Here is a 19,251-nt window from a genome sequence, read left to right as displayed (position 1 = left end):
AGCTGAATCATTTCTTCACAACTCTGGTATGTGTGGTGCACAAAGATTAAAGTGCCACCTTGCTTAGATATTGATGGAGGATCGAGATCAAAGAGCCCTACTCGTTTAGTGAAGTATATTCTACCCCCTCTTGTTTCGGCTATGGTTTGTTAAGATCGTCGACTGCAACATTAGTTTGATATTGTCCGCTTTGGGTCAAGCCCGCACGGATTTGTTTTTGGGTCACTCCCAAAAGGCCTCAAACTAATTGGGGTTGGACAGAAATTATATACACCTTCCAACTTCCCTCCCTCATCCGATGTGGGATGGGTTTGTACCCCAACAAACCTCCCCTCAAACCGAGACCACATCGGGAACGCAGTCGACACGAACATGGGTCGTTCCAGCCCTGGCCCCTGGGTCATCCTGGGCCCGACTCTAGCTTTGAGTCCTTCAGGGCCCGACCCTAACCGGGGCTCATCCAGGCACAACCCATAGCCACCTGGGCTCTGATACCACTTGTTAGGATCGTCGACTGCAACATTAGTTTGATATTGTCCGCTTTGGGTCAAGCCCGCACGGATTTGTTTTTGGGTCACTCCCAAAAGGCCTCAAACTAATTGGGGTTGGACAGAAATTATATACACCTTCCAACTTCCCTCCCTCATCCGATGTGGGATGGGTTTGTACCCCAACAAACCTCCCCTCAAACCGAGACCACATCGGGAACGCAGTCGACACGAACATGGGTCGTTCCAGCCCTGGCCCCTGGGTCATCCTGGGCCCGACTCTAGCTTTGAGTCCTTCAGGGCCCGGCCCTAACCGGGGCTCATCCAGGCACAACCCATAGCCACCTGGGCTCTGATACCACTTGTTAGGATCGTCGACTGCAACATTAGTTTGATATTGTCCGCTTTGGGTCAAGCCCGCACGGCTTTAGTTTGATATTGTCCGCTTTGGGTCAAGCCCGCACGGATTTATTTTTGGGTCACTCCCAAAAGACCTCAAACTAATTGGAGTTGGACAGGAATTATATACACCTTCCAACTTCCCTCCCTCATCCGATGTGGGATGGGTTTGTAACCCAATATGGTTTTAGTGATCATTGTTGTTTTTCTCATAATACGGCGGAAGCATGTAAAACTAGCAGTTCCAGTTGATACTTGGGTAGGTGTTGCTTGGAGAGTAACTTCAAACAATGAGCTTTTGCGGGGAACGGATTCTTTTAGCGAGACAAATCTACTTGGAAGAGAAAGCTTTGGTTCGGTCTTCAAAGGAGCATTTTCTGATGGGATGAATTTTGCAGTTAAGGTGTTCAATGTAGAGTTAGAAGGAGCTAACAAGAGCTTCGAAACAGAAAGTAGAATACTTAGCACCATTCGACACAGGAACTTAGTTCGAGTAATTGGTTGTTGTACCGATATGGAATTCAAAGGGTTGATTCTTGAATTCATGGCAACATATTCTACAGTTGTTGAATATCTCAATAGATGTTGCGTTAGCTCTGGAATATCTTCACCATGGCAACACATTCCCAATCGTGCATTGCGATATAAAGCCAAGCAATGTGTTGCTCGATGAAGACATGACCGCTCGTGTTGCTGATTTTGGTATTGCGAAGCTTTTTGTGGAAGAGGAAGCTATGGTTCAAACTAAAACCTTGGCTACGGTCGGTTATGCAGCACCAGGTAATGTTTTTGAAATTGTATACTAGTAAAATTTTGATTTTTTTCCGTACTATGCATGTGTTGGCATATGAATTGATTATTTGGTAATGATGAACTATGATTACAATTATTAGAGTATGGATCGGAAGGGAAAGTGTCGACGAGTGCTGATGTATACAGTTTTGGAATATTGTTGTTGGAGATGTTCACAAGAAAGAAGCCTACAGATGATATGTTCAATGAGGAGATGAGCTTGAAGGAGGGGGTAAGTGGAGCATTAGAAGCAAATGGCATCAATCAAGCATGAAGATGGTCATTTCAGCAAGAAGCATAATTGGATAGTATCAGTATTTGAATTGGCAATGAAATGTTTAGCCGTTTTACCAAATGAAAGGATCGAAGTAGCATCCACTCTGAAGAAGATCAAGGCTAAAGTTGTAAGAAGAGTGGGTCAACAACATGCAATTACCGTTACTTGAGACGATGGCTTCGTATATTAATCACAATCACATACTTCAACTATTTTGTCATTTGTAAAAATATTTTTAATTAAAGATACTGTTATCTAGTTGGGAAAAGGTCTACTATTTCTTACGGTGTGGTTCAATTATAGAAAATTATCAAATTTCAATTATAGAATCGTGAATTTGGTAAAATTGTTAGTGGATACCAAAAATGGGAGTATTAATATTCACGGCGTCATAAATTTCCAACGGAAACCATTTTCAAATAGTTCAATTCAAATTCCCAACTATATTTCTCCTTGCATTTCCACTCCAAGAAACCACAAAATAAAAAAAAAAACATTTTTCACACACCACAATCGCTGGAGGTCATCCACTCTCTACAATGGCGGAGAATCAAGAACAAGTGCAGCCGAAGGAGAGAGAAATTCCAGTTTTCACAGTCTTGAAGAATGGTTGTGTATTGAAGAACATCTTCGTTTTAGATAACCCTCCCCCTATTTCTTCGTCTTCCACGGCGGGTCTTGAAGAGATATTGCTAGTGGGGAGGCACCCCGATTGCAATATAAAGGTGGAGCACCCGAGTATCAGCAGATTCCATCTCCGCATTCACTCGAAACCCTCTTCTCGATCTCTTTCCGTCACCGATTTATCCTCCGGTAAACCTCCACTGCGTGTTTGTGTGTGGAGTTGATTACATATATAACATTTTTGTGTAATTTGACGGTCTCGAGTTTTTGCGACTTGTCTAGAAACCCTTTTATTGAATCGAACCTTTTGCAATCTTCAGCAGCTCTGTTTTTTTCAGAACAAAAAATTATTTCGATTTTGATCGAAAATTTCGGCTGTAGAACTTTATTGTGTGTCTAATCTATCTAATTTAGGTCAAAATCTTGTTATTGGTGTGTGTGCGCTCCCAACCTTGATTAGCTCTGTGATTTTTGTTCATAAATTCTTGAAATGATAGCCCTAATTTATTTGTATAGTGTGAAGCAATCTAACACTACAGTTTGTGTATAGATGCGATGGTGGTGTCTATTCAATCCAATGTGGATGAATGTTTGATTGTTGCATTGGATTTCTTCTGTGTTCTTTATTGAGCTGTTTCCTTTCTTGAATCAGTACATGGGACTTACATCTCTGGGAAAAGAATCGAGCCGGGTGTCACGATGGAACTAGTTCGGGGTGACACGCTGAAGCTAGGGGAGTCTAGTAGATTGTATAGACTAGACTGGGTTCCAATCAGCTATGCGTATGAGGTAAACAACCTGTTTGCACCTCAGCTGGATGAGTTGGATACCGTCGATGAAGAAACACCAGTAGCAGATCAGGTAGGTTTCAAGTCTACATGATGTTCTTATTGGGTTGTTTGATTATACTAATTTGGTACCTGGTTTTCAGGATGAGAATTGTCTGCCTCGTGAAAATGAATGGGGCCAGGATCTGGGTAATGAAATAGAAGCTCTAGGGTGGCAATTTTCTGAGGCGGATCTAGGTTTGGCTGTGCAAGAAGTAGAGAACGCTCGCTCGCCTGAAATGTTCAGCAACGAAAATGAAGCGCCTGAAATGCTCAGTAAGGAAAATGAAGCGCCTGAAATGCTCAGCAATGAAAATGAAGCGCCTGCAATGTTCAGCAACGAAAATGAAGGGCCTGAAATGTTCAGCAATGAAAATGAAGGGCCTGAAATGTTCAGCAACGAAAATGAAGCGCCTGCAATGTTCAGCAACGAAAATGAAGGACCTGAAATGTTCAGCAACGAAAATGAAGGGCCTGAAATGTTCAGTAACGAAAATGAAGCGCCTGCAATGTTCAGCAACGAAAATGAAGGGTCTGAAATGTTCAGCAATGAAAATGAAGGGCCTGAAATGTTCAGCAATGAAAATGAAACGCCTGAAATGTTCTGCAATGAACATGAAGCGCCTGAAATATTCAGCAACGAAAATGAAGAGCCTGAAATGTTCAGCAATGAAAATGAAATCTCCCGTGGCCAGCTGTTATCACTGGATATGTCATTTTCATGTGATGAAGGAGCAGGAGGGGTGTGGAAGCAGGTAAAATGGTCGAGAACTTGGTCAAGAATGTGGTTTTCTGGAAATGTCAAAATTTAATCTTTTTTTGCTTTCTGTTTTTGAGTTTTCAGGATGGGGATGGTTTATTGCTTCACAAGGATGATTTAGGTGAAACTATGGAGGATACGCTGTTATGTGACGAGGCAACAATGCCTCCACGGCCAGAAGATGAAGCGGAGACTGTCAATTCGCCTGAGATACACATCAATGAGATTGTTTTCTCAAGCATTCAGAAAGGCCATATGCCATTAGCAGAAACTATGGAGGCTTCTGTGATGAACTCGGAGAAAAGGTTAGGTATGAATATTTGGTCGAGGAGGGGTAAATTCGAGGATGTCAAGATCAGAACCAGCAGAAGCAAGGCAATCTGCACGAACATTCATATGAGCGCACAGATCAGATCACTTCTCGTTGAAGACCGTGCGAACAAATCAATGGTGAAAGATCAATGTGGTGCTAGTCCTAATAAGGATGAAGGGATCTTCACACCGGACAAGGAGAACGCTTCTCCTGATTCCTGCCTGGTCAGATCCTTGGGAAGCAAATTCGATGAAGCTTTGAAGAGCGAATCAATCTCAGATGAAGAAATTTTCGGTTCAGATGAAGAGAATACGACTCCGAACAGTTATCTGCTCAGGTCCATCAAGAATGTCGGGAGCTCTCAAGTGGTTAGGCGCCTGAACTTGCACAAACCTTCTCCCTTGAAGAAAGCTAGCCGCAGCATTTTACAGGAACGTAAATCAGAAAGCTCTGCTTTCAAAGGGAAGGCAGCAGAAAGGGAACCTTTTCTTCCGCTGCCTGTGGATAGCCGAGGCATTTTACAGGAACGTAAACCAGATAGCTCTGTTTTCAAAGGGAAGAAAGCAGAAACGGAACCTTTTCTTCCGCTGCCTGTGGCTAGCTGCGGCATTTTACAAGAACGTAAATCAGAAAGCTCTGCTTTCAAAGGGAAGGAAGCAGAAAGGCAACCTTTTCTTCCGCTGCCTGTGGTTTCCACTGGTGATGATAAGTCCACACCGACACCTCCAGTACGTGAATGCACAGTGAGAGAAAGCCGATGTGTCGATTACTCCAAGGCGAGAGGGAACAGGTGGATTATTGTAGTAGACACTGGTTGTCTGCTAAACAAGAAGTCAAGGAGGGAGCTGCAGCTGTTGAGAGGTCTTCGAGGGACCTCATTGGTCATTCCAAGAATTGGTAAGATGGATCTAAAATTTGTCCTTTGTAAAAATGGAAACTTTTCTTTGATTTAGATTAATGATGGATACCTTTCTGAATCTCAGTTTTGAGGGAGCTCGACTGCATGGTGAGACGTGCTAGTTTCCTGTCAAGAATGACGGAGGCCTCTGCAGCGTTGCAATGGATCGAGGAGTGTATGGCTTCAACAGCGTGGTGGATTCACGTGCAGAGCTCAGCAGACGAGGGCAGGCTCGTCCCACCAACTCCGCCTGCTGCTGCATCTGCTCACTCGTTCAGTGAGGAGAAAGGCGCGTTCTCCGTCGGCTCTATCCCTTTCTCTCCCTATACTCTGCAAGAAATCATCACTCCAACTGCTGCAGACCACATCCTCGAATCTGCTATCCTCTTCAAGCAAGCCATGGATGGACAACTTGTCCTTCTCAGTGATGATGTTACTTTAAAGATCAAATCCATGGCCGAGGTAAGCACATTTCTATACATATACAGTTCCTCTGAACAGTCGTTTGAACTTGAAACATGCCTCAGTGATTATGTTTCATTGCAGGGTATCATCTGCGAGACAGTGAGAGAGTTTCGTGGCAGTCTTGTCAACCCTTTCTCGGCGAGGTTTTTGTATTCAGATAGCTCTCCAAGAGGGCCTGCATGGACTTGTGTGGATGATACTATCCTTAAGGAGAAATACTACCCGAGTCCCACGAAGAAAGCCACGAAATCGGGAGACGGGGCTAAAGGTTTGAAGCTGATACTACTGCACAACTCCAATTTCAGAAAGATGAGAGCTTAGGCAGTTTGACTTGAAAGTTATTGAGCGCTTCTCAATTTCTCAATGTATGTTAAATTGTTACTATATTTGGGAGTCTTGCGTTACCAAATTTGATATGTTTCCATAAAGCAATTATGAATAGTGAATACATTAAAACGACAAGAATCTGCAAAATATTGAATTAATATGCTTTTTTCATTGATGATAAAAGGAACAGCAATGGATGGGTAGATCACCATGGAAACGATTCTACAGAAAAATTTATTTGATGTCAAAGAACTAATGCATTGATACACAGTACTTTAAAACTACATTAATAAAGAACGAGAACACCTCATTCAAGATCATTTGGAGCGGCATACCTTCCATTCTTCGGAGAGTCATCACAAGATAGAAGGAATGAGAAGGAACTCTCTGCATCCTCAAATAGATGCCGAGGGAATTCTTGATAACTGGCCATATTACTTGTATCAAAGCCCAAAGGCGAGAAATAGGTTGCTGGATCCTCTCCAGACCCTTCTACCTCCATTAAGCCTTGACACACGCTTCTACCTGGATCGTCTAACTTGTAGCTGAAGTCTAGTTGTTCGACTTTGTTTGCTGCTTCAACGCTGCTTTGCCCTTGATCAGACGGCCCAGCCTCTTCGAGAGGGATAGCCGGAGTGTGGCCTTGAAAGAGGGCAATGTGACCGAAGAGCTTGTCCTTCCTAGAGAAGGTCGTCCCACATGAGCAAAGCCACTGATCTCTCCCACAATGCTTCTCATGCGTTTTCAGATCTGCAATGACCGAGAATTTCTTGGTGTGGCAGCGGCTGCAGGTGTAGTTCTTGTCACAGTGGGTTCTCTTGTAGTGGTTCTTTACACATAAAATCGTCTTTAGAGGCTGAAACTTCTTGTGATCCTTGTTGCGCTTGCAGCCAACGTAAGGGCAGGAATACCTCTTGATGAGGACCGGATCCGAGCTCGATTCCTTATGTGGCTTAGCTAGAGCAGCTGGAGTCTTGTACTCATCGCCATGGCCTCTCATGTGCATCCGCAGATTGGCATCTCTCTTAAACCCCTTACCGCAGATCGTGCAGAAATGGGTGTGAGGTGCAAGAATCTCCTCCTTCTCGAGCTGCAGGATCTCATATGAGCCGGGAGGGAGATTCTCTCCTTCTTCGGTCTCATCATCACTCTTCATAGTATGTTCCTCAAGACCGCCAGTTGGATCATGGTGATCCTCCATCTTGTTTGCATTGTTATGAACAACATTATCCGAAACTCCTGCTGCTTGACTCATCATTCCACCAAATTGCCCTAGCTGGCTACTCAAACTCTCTGAGTTCTTCACAGATGGGAGAAGGCTCCCCGCAGTGGATATCAACTGAACTATAATCGAGGTGAGATCAGCCGTGATAAGCTGCTGTTGCTGAGCCAAGATCTCGTCAGCTTGGCTCATAGCTTGGCCTCTGCGCCCGATAACCAACTGCACCAAATCCTGTAGCTGGTGAATCTTCTTCTCCAAAAACGAGAGATTGCTCAGCATTGCCTTCGGATCCCAGTTCTGCATATTGGGAGCCTCTTGTATCTGCTTACCTTGAAGATTGTTCATTTGCATCTGGCTATCAGTGTCACATGCCAATGGGCGTTTGGAACCAGAAAGTTGTTGGCCGGAGGTCCTTACTCCATGTCTATCAAACGAGGATTCTTCCCACTTCTTCTGATGTCTATCAAAATCTGTGAGAGATGGGTTATTTGAATGAGTGTCCAGCCCCGATGAGGACTTTGCCCATGTTTCTGTACATAGCCTCTCGTCGGGGTCCATTTTGAGTTTAGAATTTGCAAGAATCAACTTGGGAGATTTTAAAACTGCAACCAGGTTTGGAAAGGTGCAAGAGCTTCAGCAGAAGTCAGGTGATAAACTAACCAAGAACGAACACATGTAATTAAGGACAATGAATTCAAAACACGACAAGCATGCCTCAGCGACTTTACACAACCAAAAGCAGTATCAATTTCAAGCTTTTCAGGGATACAAAGCAGCAGTCATTTTCAAATTGGCGAGGAACGACAAGAAAGACGAGCAAGAAAAGCTTCGAGAAAAGCTACTAATCTATTTGCTATTCTCTATATAGTGCAGGGATGTTCATATCCACAAAATATACACTATAAAGTTGAAGCTCTACAATTTTTCCCAATTATTCCTAATTAGAACAAAATGACCTAAAATCAGCTCCCCAAAACAAAACTAGATAAAGAGCAAGTAGTAAAGTACTTCTGGTGAATCTAAATATTTTCTTGTAGTACTGATTACTAATTAGGAACCTATAGTCTATAGAACTTATGCACTCATTGATTTCTCCTCCCAAGCTACAAGGTGACGACCAATAAAGTAAATTTGCTGAAACTTAATTTGCACCTTTCCAACTATTCCTAATTCTTACAACCATAAACAAGAGGAGTTCAAGAATCTCTTTTTCATTTACTTTAATACTTAATTATTTTCCTTTCCCAGCTGCAAGAAATCTCAAAGCACCAAACAAACAGAGATTACTTTTGATTCTTCAAAAGATAAAAAGATTACTTATTATTAGTTCCCAACATTCTCAGATAACTCACAGTATCACATCCTAATTCCTTTTGTCAATCAAATCTAGGGATTCAGCTCACAACAAAGAAATTCAAGAATCAAAGCTTACAAATCAAGAACAAACATGAAATTCAAGAACAAAAGAATCAAACCATATAATCAAGAACCAAATAAACAGTAGCAGAAAAGTACTGATCCAATTGTTTGCAGAAGAGAGAAAAAAAATAGATAGGAAAACTCACCAGATTAAACAGAACCCAGATGCAAAATGAGAATGGGGCTATTCTGATTTTCTATATTTATTTTATAGTAGTATTATTTTATTTTGGTGTGTGCGGCTTCGTAGAAGTCCAGTCATGTCTGTCTTCCTCTGTGACACTGCCACCACTTGTTTCTCATATACCTATCAGATAAAAATTGATACTTTTTGGGGCCACTGTAATCGAAATCAAGAGTACTTACTCTTTGTATTCTGTATATGAATAATCTGTTCATCATAACTTTGTTAGAAAGTGAAATTATTACGATCTTAGGGACAAAAAGGTGATTCGCTCACCCCAGGCGCCCCCATAACCCGGCCCGACATCGCTATGGAGGGGTTCAAACACGGTACCTCAGCGGCCCATTAGGTGGGAGGAACTTACACTGGTAACCAGCACACAAGGAGCCACCACAGTGGTGAAACTCCCACACTGCGGCTGCCAGCATTCGATGGGAGATGGGAGTGGAAATTATTACGATCTTGTCTTGGGAGATGGGAGTGGAAATCTTCCAACCAACTTTGGATGCCTTCTCTTCTACATCGATTCTTGTAATGAAATGTAATTTGAATTGAAAGTGTGCTTTGTTGTATTTGATTGAATAAAGGATAAAGTAAATAAATAAGTCGTGTCATATATTTAGTATAGAGTTCGTGGATGTTTAGAAAATTAATATACTCAATAATAAAAAACCATAAATTTGATTATTTTTAATTACGGCCACATCTTTCGTTTTTAGTATTTTAGTATGACATGCCTTTTCTAAAAATTTCAATTATGGCTGCGTTCCATATTCAAACCTACCATTACAAATTCACTTACTCTATCGACTAAGTATTTTTAGGCATGAAACTTTTTGTCCACTAAAAATAATGAGAATAAATATTCAGTCCGTTGTGACATTGGAGTTTTCATAGCTTATTTATTTATTTATTCCTCCAAGTGCACTTTCTTGAATTTCAAAGCAACCCCAATTAAATCGCAATATTTTCATACTCCTATATACATTGGTATGTAAAAAATCATGATACTAAACTGAAGGGAGCAATATTGATCCCATTACCCTCTTAAAAAATGATAAACATAAAGTCAACAGCCAATATTAATCATCCCTCCACATTTGAATTGCCAAAATCTCAGTATGTGAAAAACAAGCAACAAAAAATAGCAAATTAACCAAGACTGAAAAACTGTGTCTAAAACAAGCTTATGCTTATGTTCCTTTCTTCTTGGTCTTCACATTCACCGGCACGCCTCTATACATGTCGACTTTCGCCTTGAGGTCGTCCCTCCGAGGACGAGCAACCGTGTTGTTGGGGTCGAAGAGCAGGACTTCTTCGAACGCCTTGAGCGCGGACTTGAGGTCGTTGGTCTTCTCATAGGCGTCACCAAGGTTGTTCCAGGCCGTGACATATCCCGGTTGGAGCTTGACTGCGTTCAGAAACTGAGCAATGCCCTTCTCGACTTTCTCATCACGAACATAGGTCACACCTAGGGCGTTGTAGACCTGGAAAACAAGGCACAGACTGAAGAGTCAGCGATGATTAGATGGTGGAGAGGAGATTGAGGTAAGCCGCGTACTTGAGCAAGATCTTGATCGTCCCCATCCCATTTCTCAATTGCTTGAAGGAGGTACTTGGTCGCGGCTGGATAAAACTTTCTTCTCAACATCACAGCTCCAAGCTCGAATAACTCCGTTGCACTAGCATCACCACTTCTAACTTGCTCCTGCATAATGTAATGAACGAAGCACAGAAACGAGCTTCTTTAATCTCAGGTTTTCGCACATGTTTGGGATGCATAAACTATTCGAGCTTACTTGTAGTTCTTTTGCAGAAAGATCGAGCTCTCTACGCACAAGGACTTGACGGAGCACAAAGAAGGTCCCGGCTCCAAGTAAAGCTAGAAGCAAAAGCAAGTAGGAAAGCTGGATTCCCAATTCAAACAGCTCCCCGACCTCGTATACTGCATTTGCTTTTACTCCCTCACTCGCTTGCGCCACTTGAACAAGTGCCAGCCATGAAACCGACGAGCAGAAAACAGTGGAAATGAGAAAGGAATGCCCTGCTTCTACTCTATCCTCCTCTCGAATCCATAGCTTCCGTGAGACTTCTGAAAATGAACATAGTAAAAACAAGATACAGGTGATAATTTCTAGCTAGACAGAAGTTGATTGCAGCGAAAGAGAAGGTCACTAGTAACACGAAATAGTAATCACCTTCGTCTTTTCTAAAGGACAATGTTGAAGAATTCCTTGCTACCTTTCCAAGAACCTATGTTCAGAAATGGCCAATTATTAGTTCATAAACCATGATCACATTGCTTCAGTAGATTGATATACAAATATGTCTAGAACGATGCCAACATAGACTCTGCAAGAAACAACCACCACCCTTGAATGAGAAGCTTTACTTTGCATTAAGATCTCTCAAACTTGGATCTCTTACAATTAAAATTGGGATATTCCAAGTAAGCAAAATAATGTAATCTCAGTTATTGAGGCGAAATGAATAATCAATAATATCATACTAATATTGTAGTATCTTCTCAAAAGTCTAAAGAGAAGCTTTTGAAACTCTCTTTCCCAACAACACATACACACACTTTTTGCATTAAAAATTCTCACATTCAGATTATCATTTGGATATAGTTGATAACTAAACTGGATTTTTCCAAGAAACACCAATCACTTGAGTTCAAGTTTCCTAAAGTAGTTATTGTGGCAAAAAAATCAATCAAAGATCATATGATTATTGATATCAAGATGCAAGTACAAAAAACTCATAAAAAAACATGTACAAACCTCAAAAAGCTAATGAGGAGGAGTATAACTTTTTTAAAGATGATCAATGATGGTTCTTTATTATGTAACCTGGTGACTTGAACCCCAACCTATTGGTTGGAGGGAACGTCTTATCAACTAAGCTAGCTTCATTGTCAGGACTCAGGAGCTACTACAACTTAACCACTCCCATCTCCAATACACACACACACACACACACACAATTTACTTTTAAGATTTCTCAGACTTAGACTATCATAAACATAATTGATAACTAAAGTGGAGTTCTTCCTTGAAACACCAATGACTTTAGCAAAATTCAATCTTGTTAAGGTAGTTATTGCGGCAAAAAGAACAATCAAAGATCCCAATATTGTAGAGATCAAACATATTACCAAAAAAGTACAATACTACAAATTACTCAAAAAGCTACTGCAACTCATTCCATCCCAAACCACACAGACACACTCACTCACTCACACACACACACTGACACACAGAGCAAGAGATAGAAAGAAAGGGGCACCTGCAGAGACAGTTTGGGGATGAATTTCTTTATGGGCTTTCTTGAAAGACCAAAAAGAGACGCTTCGTAACTGCGGACGATCGAAAAATGGCAGGAAATGGGACACTGAGATTTGTTTCTTGGCTTCAAACTTGGGACAAAAATGGCCGTGCTCTCATACTGTAGCAACGGTGAACTGCAGTGGATTAGCATTCTCTTCTCCACCTATATCTAAAATTATGCTATTTCTTAGCTTCTCCGTTAGTTTTATGTGAAAAAGATTGAATCTTGGAAGCATCAAGAACCAATCTGTTGGGTTATCGCTAACATCATTCAAGAAAAATCTCTTGCTTCACTGCGTTGATTTGAAGATAAAGTTCACAGTTTTATTATCTAAACATTCAACCGAACCCGTGGGTCCCGCCAATTTCCTGCTTTTACTATGATGGATTTTTCTTCATTTTTTTAGTTGGAATTTTTTATAAAGAAGGCTCAGAATTTGATGTAATTAACCATTTTTTTTCTATCTTTATTGTTTTTATTTATGCAAATAATTATGTTAATATTTCTGTCTATTTGATTTCTTTCATTGTCTTTTTTTTTGTGTCATATATTTTTCAGTATCAATATATTTGTGGTTAGCCTCGCCTGGGCCTCCACTTTTGATGCCCATTATTTTTCTTTTTCATTTTTTCTTTGCAGAGAGCAACAAAAATGCATTTTTAAGAAATTAGTATCGACTCCATACTCTAAAAAAAAGACAGCAAGCTCAACACTCTAGACAGAGAAGCCTTCTTTTTTCTTTTACTCTAGACAGAGTAAAAGAAAATACTCCACATCTCTATCAGAAGTAATGTGAAATGTATAAATATTGATCTGTAACTATAGTTTGTAGCTAAAATTTCTCCAAGAAATAGCCCAGATAATTATTTGTATGCACATTCTCACATGGGATATTCCTGTGTATGAAGATCAAGGCAGGCTGCTTTTATGTTCACACCCAACTACTGCCCCCCGGAGCTTCGTTTCTTGGTGTTCGTTACATGCATACCTGAGAAAGAACAAGAGAGTTTACAGGTTGCATATTCTTAAGAGATGGATGTGTGGAGCTTACCTTACAGAAGAAACTGTGCACGTTACTACTTGTTTGATCGAATACCATCTCCTAGTGACCAGCCACTGCTCCTCAATCTGGATATTTACATCCCTGTATTTTTTTTGTAAATATGAGCATCAAAAATTGAAAATATGCAGACAGAAATGACAATCGGAAAGAAAATAACAGTAACTTCAAATGAATTACAACCTCTTTAAATTAAAGAAAGAAGTTCATAATTGTTTCGAAGAAAATCAGCATATTTTGTTAGTGCCTCCTGAGCATATTGTCTTCCTATGGATCTCACGCTCGCAGCACTAAGTAAACTCTCCAAAGACCTGTGTTTTTTCACAAGCTTTAGAGCAGTCTTACGACCAAAACCAGGAACGAGATGCTGGATACCGGGAACACCATCTATTTCATCTCCCAAAATGCATCCTGCAATAAAACTTTTAATGAAATACTGCAGTTTGCTTCTTGTTTTTCTCTTGTGTTTGACACAGTAAGTTCATGTATGGGTGGTCAAGGCTAATAGGACAGATAGGCACGATAACAACCACAGCATACAGCCTTCAGATGAAAAACTTGTTTTATAGCAACTAAAAATGAGTGATAGATGGAGTACTTACTTAAGCTCAAATCAGATTGTGGATCACAGTTGTATTGAGTGATGTAGTGTTTTAACGTGTAAAACGACCATCTCTTCAATTCTTGCACAGGTATAACCATCTGAACATCTTCTGAAATGAGTTGCTTGAAATCCTTGTCTGGAGAAGCTATCACAGCTCGATATCCCTTATTCAGCACCTGATGCACAAGTGTTGCGACAACATCATCTGCCTCGTGCCCTTCAATCTTCACAACCTGCATATCTTGTAAAAGTCAGAATTCAATACTTTTCATTCTTACTCTAAAAGTATTCACCGGAACATAGAACGTCCATGACTAGTTTCTTCGATCTTCCAATAGAAGCCGTTATAGACCTTTCAGCAGCTGGGAATTGCTGCAACATCTTTTTCCTATTTGTTTTGTATGATGGTAGTAGTTGCCTTCTGTACTCATTGCCACCTTCACCATCAAGGACCTATACACGAAGTAGATAGTTCTCTTTTCGGTTATGAATATGATAGTAGCAAAAACCACCTTCACCATGTTCATACATGGAAGGAAAATCACACCGAGTATTGCATCGTAGCACACACCATTGGATACTAAATTCGGCATAACTACACAAGTTCAATACATATGTCCAACGAGAAACAGATGATAACTAAAGATAAAGCCAAATCAACTCAACAATTGGCACCAAACTCGCCGCAACTACATGAATCCCACCAAAAACGGAAACCTATTGAACTTCAAGAAAGTATATAGTAGATGATATCTAGAGAAAAAACTCGATCAACTCAACATTCTTTGAACTCCATTGAACTTAAAGAAACTATACTACCACCACCATTAGTGATATGCTATTGCTAATTAGAAGAGTTGCATTTGACCTCAAATATCCTTCCATCCATTACATATAAACAAGCCAACAGAGTATAAAACAATATATACATAAAGAAATGCATAATTATCCATATACCAAGCAGGTAATCAAGATGCAGCCTTTTTACCAGTTTATATGCATTTCCTCTATCACTCTCTAATCCGCATACCAAGCAGATCATCAAGATGCGGCGTTGTTACCAGTTTACATACAAAGAAGCATTTACTCTCTCTCTCTCTCTCTCTCTCACACACACACACACACACCACACAACACATACACATTCCAAGCAGGTAATCAAGATGCAGCCTTTTTACCAGTTTACACACAAGGAGCATTTACTCTCTCTCTCTCCACACACACACGCACAAAGATAAGGGACTTACAGCTACAATGATAAGGGAAAGACCCTTATCAAGTGAAAAAGATAAAGAAAGTCGCAGAGAAACCGTGCCCTGTCGACAATCGGAAATTATAAACGGAAAAACTAAATAAAGATAAAAGACAATAATTATGATTTCATTGATTGAATTATGAGAATAACAATAGGTCCTATTTATAATACTCCTATGAATAACCTAACTTGGTGAATAAGATAACAATTATATGGAAAAGATATGATAATATAATAATAAAGATATGAGAGATATTTCCGAAGATATACTCGTATCAACTCCTCCACGGTTAAAATCCACCTTGTCCTCAAGGTGGGACCCACAACACAATGAAAAGCATCGCGAACATACACTTTGGCGGGCTATTCCCTCCTGGATCAAATGCACATCAAACAGTTGAGCATCTCAGTCGTCGTGGACAATAAATCATAAGTGCATTGACATCAGAAATGTAGGTTGTCGCCCAGTAATCCGGTCCAGTTGGCATGCACTCTAGCGCTACTGTCAAAATTCCAACCTTCTCTTCATCATCTAAAAATACCCATTCCGCTCCAACGTGATCTCGGTCAAGTAGTTGATCAATTGTAGTTATTGGGCAAGGTTTTTTTGATGCACCAGTAACATCAGCAATTAGTTCTAGGGAGTCATAACTGAATTTAGGGTTGCTAGGTGCTGAGTAGAGGCTCGGTGGATGCCCATCGGAGGCAGCAACAGGCTGCTGGTTGAGGAAGGGTGGAGTTGTCTGTAGAGCGGGGTTCAGCGGCCACGGCCTTGACTCTGCAAGCGACATCTCACATGCCTCGTCTTGAGATCCTTCACTCTGTTCAATTTCATCGCTCACATCTACCCCGACAGCAGTGTTGATGGCAACATCGGAGATGTTGAGGGAAAACAAGGTACTCCCGAGATCTGCTCTGCAAGTGTTTCCCCAGAACTCTGCAAGCCCTCCAACGGCGTCCATGGTCCCGGCGATAAGGGAAAGACCCTTATCAAGTGAAAAAAGATAAAGAAAGTCGCAGAGAAACTATGCTCTGTCGACAATCGGAAATTCTAAACGGAAAAACTAAATAAAGATAAAAGACAATAATTATGATTTCGTTGATTGAATTATGAGAATAACAATAGGTCCTATTTATAATACTCCTATGAATAACCTAACTTGGTGAATAAGATAACAATTATATGGAAAAGATATGATAATATAATAATAAAGATATGAGAGATATTTCCGAAGATATACTCGTATCAACTCCCCCACGGTTAAAATCCACCTTTTCCTCAAGGTGGGACCCACAACACAATGAAAAGCATCGCGAACATACACTTTGGCGGGCTATTCCCTCCTGGATCAAATGCACACCAAACAGTTGAGCATCTCAGTCGTCGTAGACAATAAATCATAAGTGCATTGACATCAGAAATGTAGGTTGTCGCCCAGTAATCCGGTCCAGTTGGCATGCACTCTAGCGCTACTGTCAAAATTCCAACCTTCTCTTCATCATCTAAAAATACCCCTTCCGCTCCAACGTGATCTCGGTCAAGTAGTTGATCAATTGTAGTTATTGGGCAAGGTTTTTTTGATGCACCAGTAACATCAGCAATTAGTTCTAGGGAGTCATAACTGAATTTAGGGTTGCTAGGTGCTGAGTAGAGGCTCGGTGGATGCCCATCGGAGGCAGCAACAGGCTGCTGGTTGAGGAAGGGTGGAGTTGTCTGTAGAGCGGGGTTCAGCGGCCACGGCCTTAACTCTGCAAGCGACATCTCACATGCCTCGTCTTGAGATCCTTCACTCTGTTCAATTTCATCGCTCACATCTACCCCGACAGCAGTGTTGATGGCAACATCGGAGATGTTGAGGGAAAACAAGGTACTCCCGAGATCTGCTCTGCAAGTGTTTCCCCAGAACTCTGCAAGCCCTCCAACGGCGTCCATGGTCCCGGCGATAAGGGAAAGACCCTTATCAAGTGAAAAAAGATAAAGAAAGTCGCAGAGAAACTATGCTCTGTCGACAATCGGAAATTCTAAACGGAAAAACTAAATAAAGATAAAAGACAATAATTATGATTTCGTTGATTGAATTATGAGAATAACAATAGGTCCTATTTATAATACTCCTATGAATAACCTAACTTGGTGAATAAGATAACAATTATATGGAAAAGATATGATAATATAATAATAAAGATATGAGAGATATTTCCGAAGATATTTCCGAAGATATACTCGTATCAACTCCCCCACGGTTAAAATCCACCTTGTCCTCAAGGTGGGACCCACAACACAATGAAAAGCATCGCAAACATACACTTTGGCGGGCTATTCCCTCCTGGATCAAATGCACACCAAACAGTTGAGCATCTCAGTCGTCGTGGACAATAAATCATAAGTGCATTGACATCAGAAATGTAGGTTGTCGCCCAGTAATCCGGTCCAGTTGGCATGCACTCTAGCGCTACTGTCAAAATTCCAACCTTCTCTTCATCATCTAAAAATACCCCTTCCGCTCCAACGTGATCTCGGTCAAGTAGTTGATCAATTGTAGTTATTGGGCAAGGTTTTTTTGATGCACCAGTAACATCAGCAATTAGTTCTAGGGAGTCATAACTGAATTTAGGGTTGCTAGGTGCTGAGTAGAGGCTCGGTGGATGCCCATCGGAGGCAGCAACAGGCTGCTGGTTGAGGAAGGGTGGAGTTGTCTGTAGAGCGGGGTTCAGCGGCCACAGTCTTGACTCTGCAAGCGACATCTCACATGCCTCGTCTTGAGATCCTTCACTCTGTTCAATTTCATCGCTCACATCTACCCCGACAGCAGTGTTGATGGCAACATCGGTGATGTTGTGGGGAACATCGTGAATGTCTTTAGGAACATCCGCACTCAATACCATCGTGAAAGTGTTATCAATGTTCTCCTCAGTTATATTCTCATCATCAGTGTTCTCCTCAAACCAAGCGGTCACACGGGCGAGCAGGGCGGCTTGGTCCAATCTATACACACGTAACTTCTCGTTGTAATCGTTTACGGCAGCCAGTTGGGCAGGGGAGAACGATCGAGCCATGAGGTCAGGATTATTGGGGTTCTGTATGTCGCTTCACCATAGGCGAGGTACGGGTTGTGAGGCGGCGACTGATCATAGGTCGAAGAACTCTGCTGCGTGCGCACCCATGGCGGGTCCCAGCAAGTGGGCTGTTGGGCCCGGTAGGGATGATATTGTGGGTGGAAGTGCCTATCCTGTGGATAGGATTGTTGCAGATCTAATGATCCAATCGGATGGTGTGGTGGCTGATATATGGGTTGCGATGGGTGGTGGGCGAATTGCGGCTGACGGTAGTCGAATTGGTGATGGTAATAGGCAGCATAAGTGGATGACATGATGGAGGTAATTTGGAGGATGAGAACCGAATGAAAGCACCAATTGATAAGGGAAAGACCCTTATCAAGTGAAAAAAGATAAAGAAAGTCGCAGAGAAACTATGCTCTGTCGACAATCGGAAATTCTAAACGGAAAAACTAAATAAAGATAAAAGACAATAATTATGATTTCGTTGATTGAATTATGAGAATAACAATAGGTCCTATTTATAATACTCCTATGAATAACCTAACTTGGTGAATAAGATAACAATTATATGGAAAAGATATGATAATATAATAATAAAGATATGAGAGATATTTCCGAAGATATACTCGTATCATACAACAAGGTCATTGAGGCAGACTTGGGAGAAGAAAAGAGAAATCCAATGAGCAAAAGAGTCCAAACTAGGAGTGCTCCCTCTATAACACAAGGGATTCACATCCAAGAAAAACACCCTCCTCTTCCTTGGCATCTTATTATAGCAACTACCACCATCATTTACACTCAAAACACCATTCTTGTGCAGCTGGGGCAAAAGCGCTTCTTCATGAACAGAAGATTGCTCGCCATTTGCAGCTGAAAACAGGGGCTTGATAACTCTCCAAGATTCGGCCTTTTTCGTTCTTGAACTCGGGACAGATACTAACGAC

The 19,251-nt window shown here is 41.3% G+C and overlaps 5 protein-coding genes across 8 annotated transcripts; 2 read left to right on the top strand and 3 right to left on the bottom strand.

Annotated features, from left to right (window-relative positions):
* The first annotated feature begins 1,068 nt into the window (after positions 1-1,068).
* Positions 1,069-2,013, top strand: LOC121761474 (LRR receptor-like serine/threonine-protein kinase EFR). The gene is made up of 3 exons (XM_042157434.1): positions 1,069-1,380; positions 1,451-1,667; positions 1,781-2,013. Exons 1-3 carry the CDS (start codon positions 1,069-1,071, stop codon positions 1,951-1,953), a joined length of 702 nt encoding a protein of 233 aa, XP_042013368.1. The 3' UTR covers positions 1,954-2,013.
* Positions 2,014-2,378: 365 nt separating this feature from the next.
* On the top strand, positions 2,379-6,259 carry LOC121811597 (FHA domain-containing protein PS1-like). 2 transcript variants are annotated; one of them, XM_042212476.1, is made up of 7 exons: positions 2,379-2,769; positions 3,233-3,441; positions 3,512-4,162; positions 4,252-4,947; positions 5,134-5,377; positions 5,464-5,840; positions 5,925-6,259. In XM_042212476.1, exons 1-7 carry the CDS (start codon positions 2,496-2,498, stop codon positions 6,162-6,164), a joined length of 2,691 nt encoding a protein of 896 aa, XP_042068410.1. In that variant the 5' UTR covers positions 2,379-2,495; the 3' UTR covers positions 6,165-6,259. The 2 variants fall into 2 exon arrangements, with proteins under 2 accessions (XP_042068410.1, XP_042068402.1); XM_042212468.1 differs by having other exon boundaries at positions 4,252-5,377.
* A 60-nt stretch (positions 6,260-6,319) lies between these two features.
* On the bottom strand, positions 6,320-9,272 carry LOC121811611 (protein SENSITIVE TO PROTON RHIZOTOXICITY 1-like). The gene is made up of 2 exons (XM_042212485.1): positions 8,958-9,272; positions 6,320-7,994 (listed from the first exon to the last, which is right to left on the bottom strand). The coding sequence occupies exon 2, from the start codon at positions 7,948-7,950 to the stop codon at positions 6,478-6,480; it is 1,473 nt and encodes a 490-aa protein (XP_042068419.1). The 5' UTR covers positions 7,951-7,994; positions 8,958-9,272; the 3' UTR covers positions 6,320-6,477.
* Positions 9,273-10,006: 734 nt separating this feature from the next.
* LOC121811567 (tetratricopeptide repeat domain-containing protein PYG7, chloroplastic-like) lies at positions 10,007-12,616 on the bottom strand. 2 transcript variants are annotated; one of them, XM_042212439.1, is made up of 5 exons: positions 12,284-12,616; positions 11,194-11,248; positions 10,795-11,087; positions 10,557-10,703; positions 10,007-10,482 (listed from the first exon to the last, which is right to left on the bottom strand). In XM_042212439.1, the coding sequence occupies exons 1-5, from the start codon at positions 12,473-12,475 to the stop codon at positions 10,189-10,191; spliced, it is 981 nt and encodes a 326-aa protein (XP_042068373.1). In that variant the 5' UTR covers positions 12,476-12,616; the 3' UTR covers positions 10,007-10,188. The 2 variants fall into 2 exon arrangements, with proteins under 2 accessions (XP_042068373.1, XP_042068378.1); XM_042212444.1 differs by having other exon boundaries at positions 10,795-11,084.
* Positions 12,617-14,227: 1,611 nt separating this feature from the next.
* LOC121811585 lies at positions 14,228-16,355 on the bottom strand. Of its 2 annotated transcripts, none has more exons than XR_006052725.1 (2): positions 15,237-16,355; positions 14,228-14,442 (listed from the first exon to the last, which is right to left on the bottom strand). XR_006052725.1 is itself a non-coding variant. In XM_042212457.1 (2 exons), exon 1 carries the CDS (start codon positions 16,204-16,206, stop codon positions 15,634-15,636), a length of 573 nt encoding a protein of 190 aa, XP_042068391.1. In that variant the 5' UTR covers positions 16,207-16,355; the 3' UTR covers positions 14,228-14,442; positions 15,597-15,633. The 2 variants fall into 2 exon arrangements, 1 of the variants encoding a protein (XP_042068391.1); XM_042212457.1 differs by having other exon boundaries at positions 15,597-16,355.
* Positions 16,356-19,251: the final 2,896 nt, after the last annotated feature.

This window comes from Salvia splendens, chromosome 1 (assembly GCF_004379255.2).
Source record: "Salvia splendens isolate huo1 chromosome 1, SspV2, whole genome shotgun sequence".
Lineage (NCBI taxonomy): Eukaryota > Viridiplantae > Streptophyta > Magnoliopsida > Lamiales > Lamiaceae > Salvia > Salvia splendens.
Note: the sequence above shows the minus strand (reverse complement) of the source record. Positions and strands in the feature narration are given on the sequence as shown.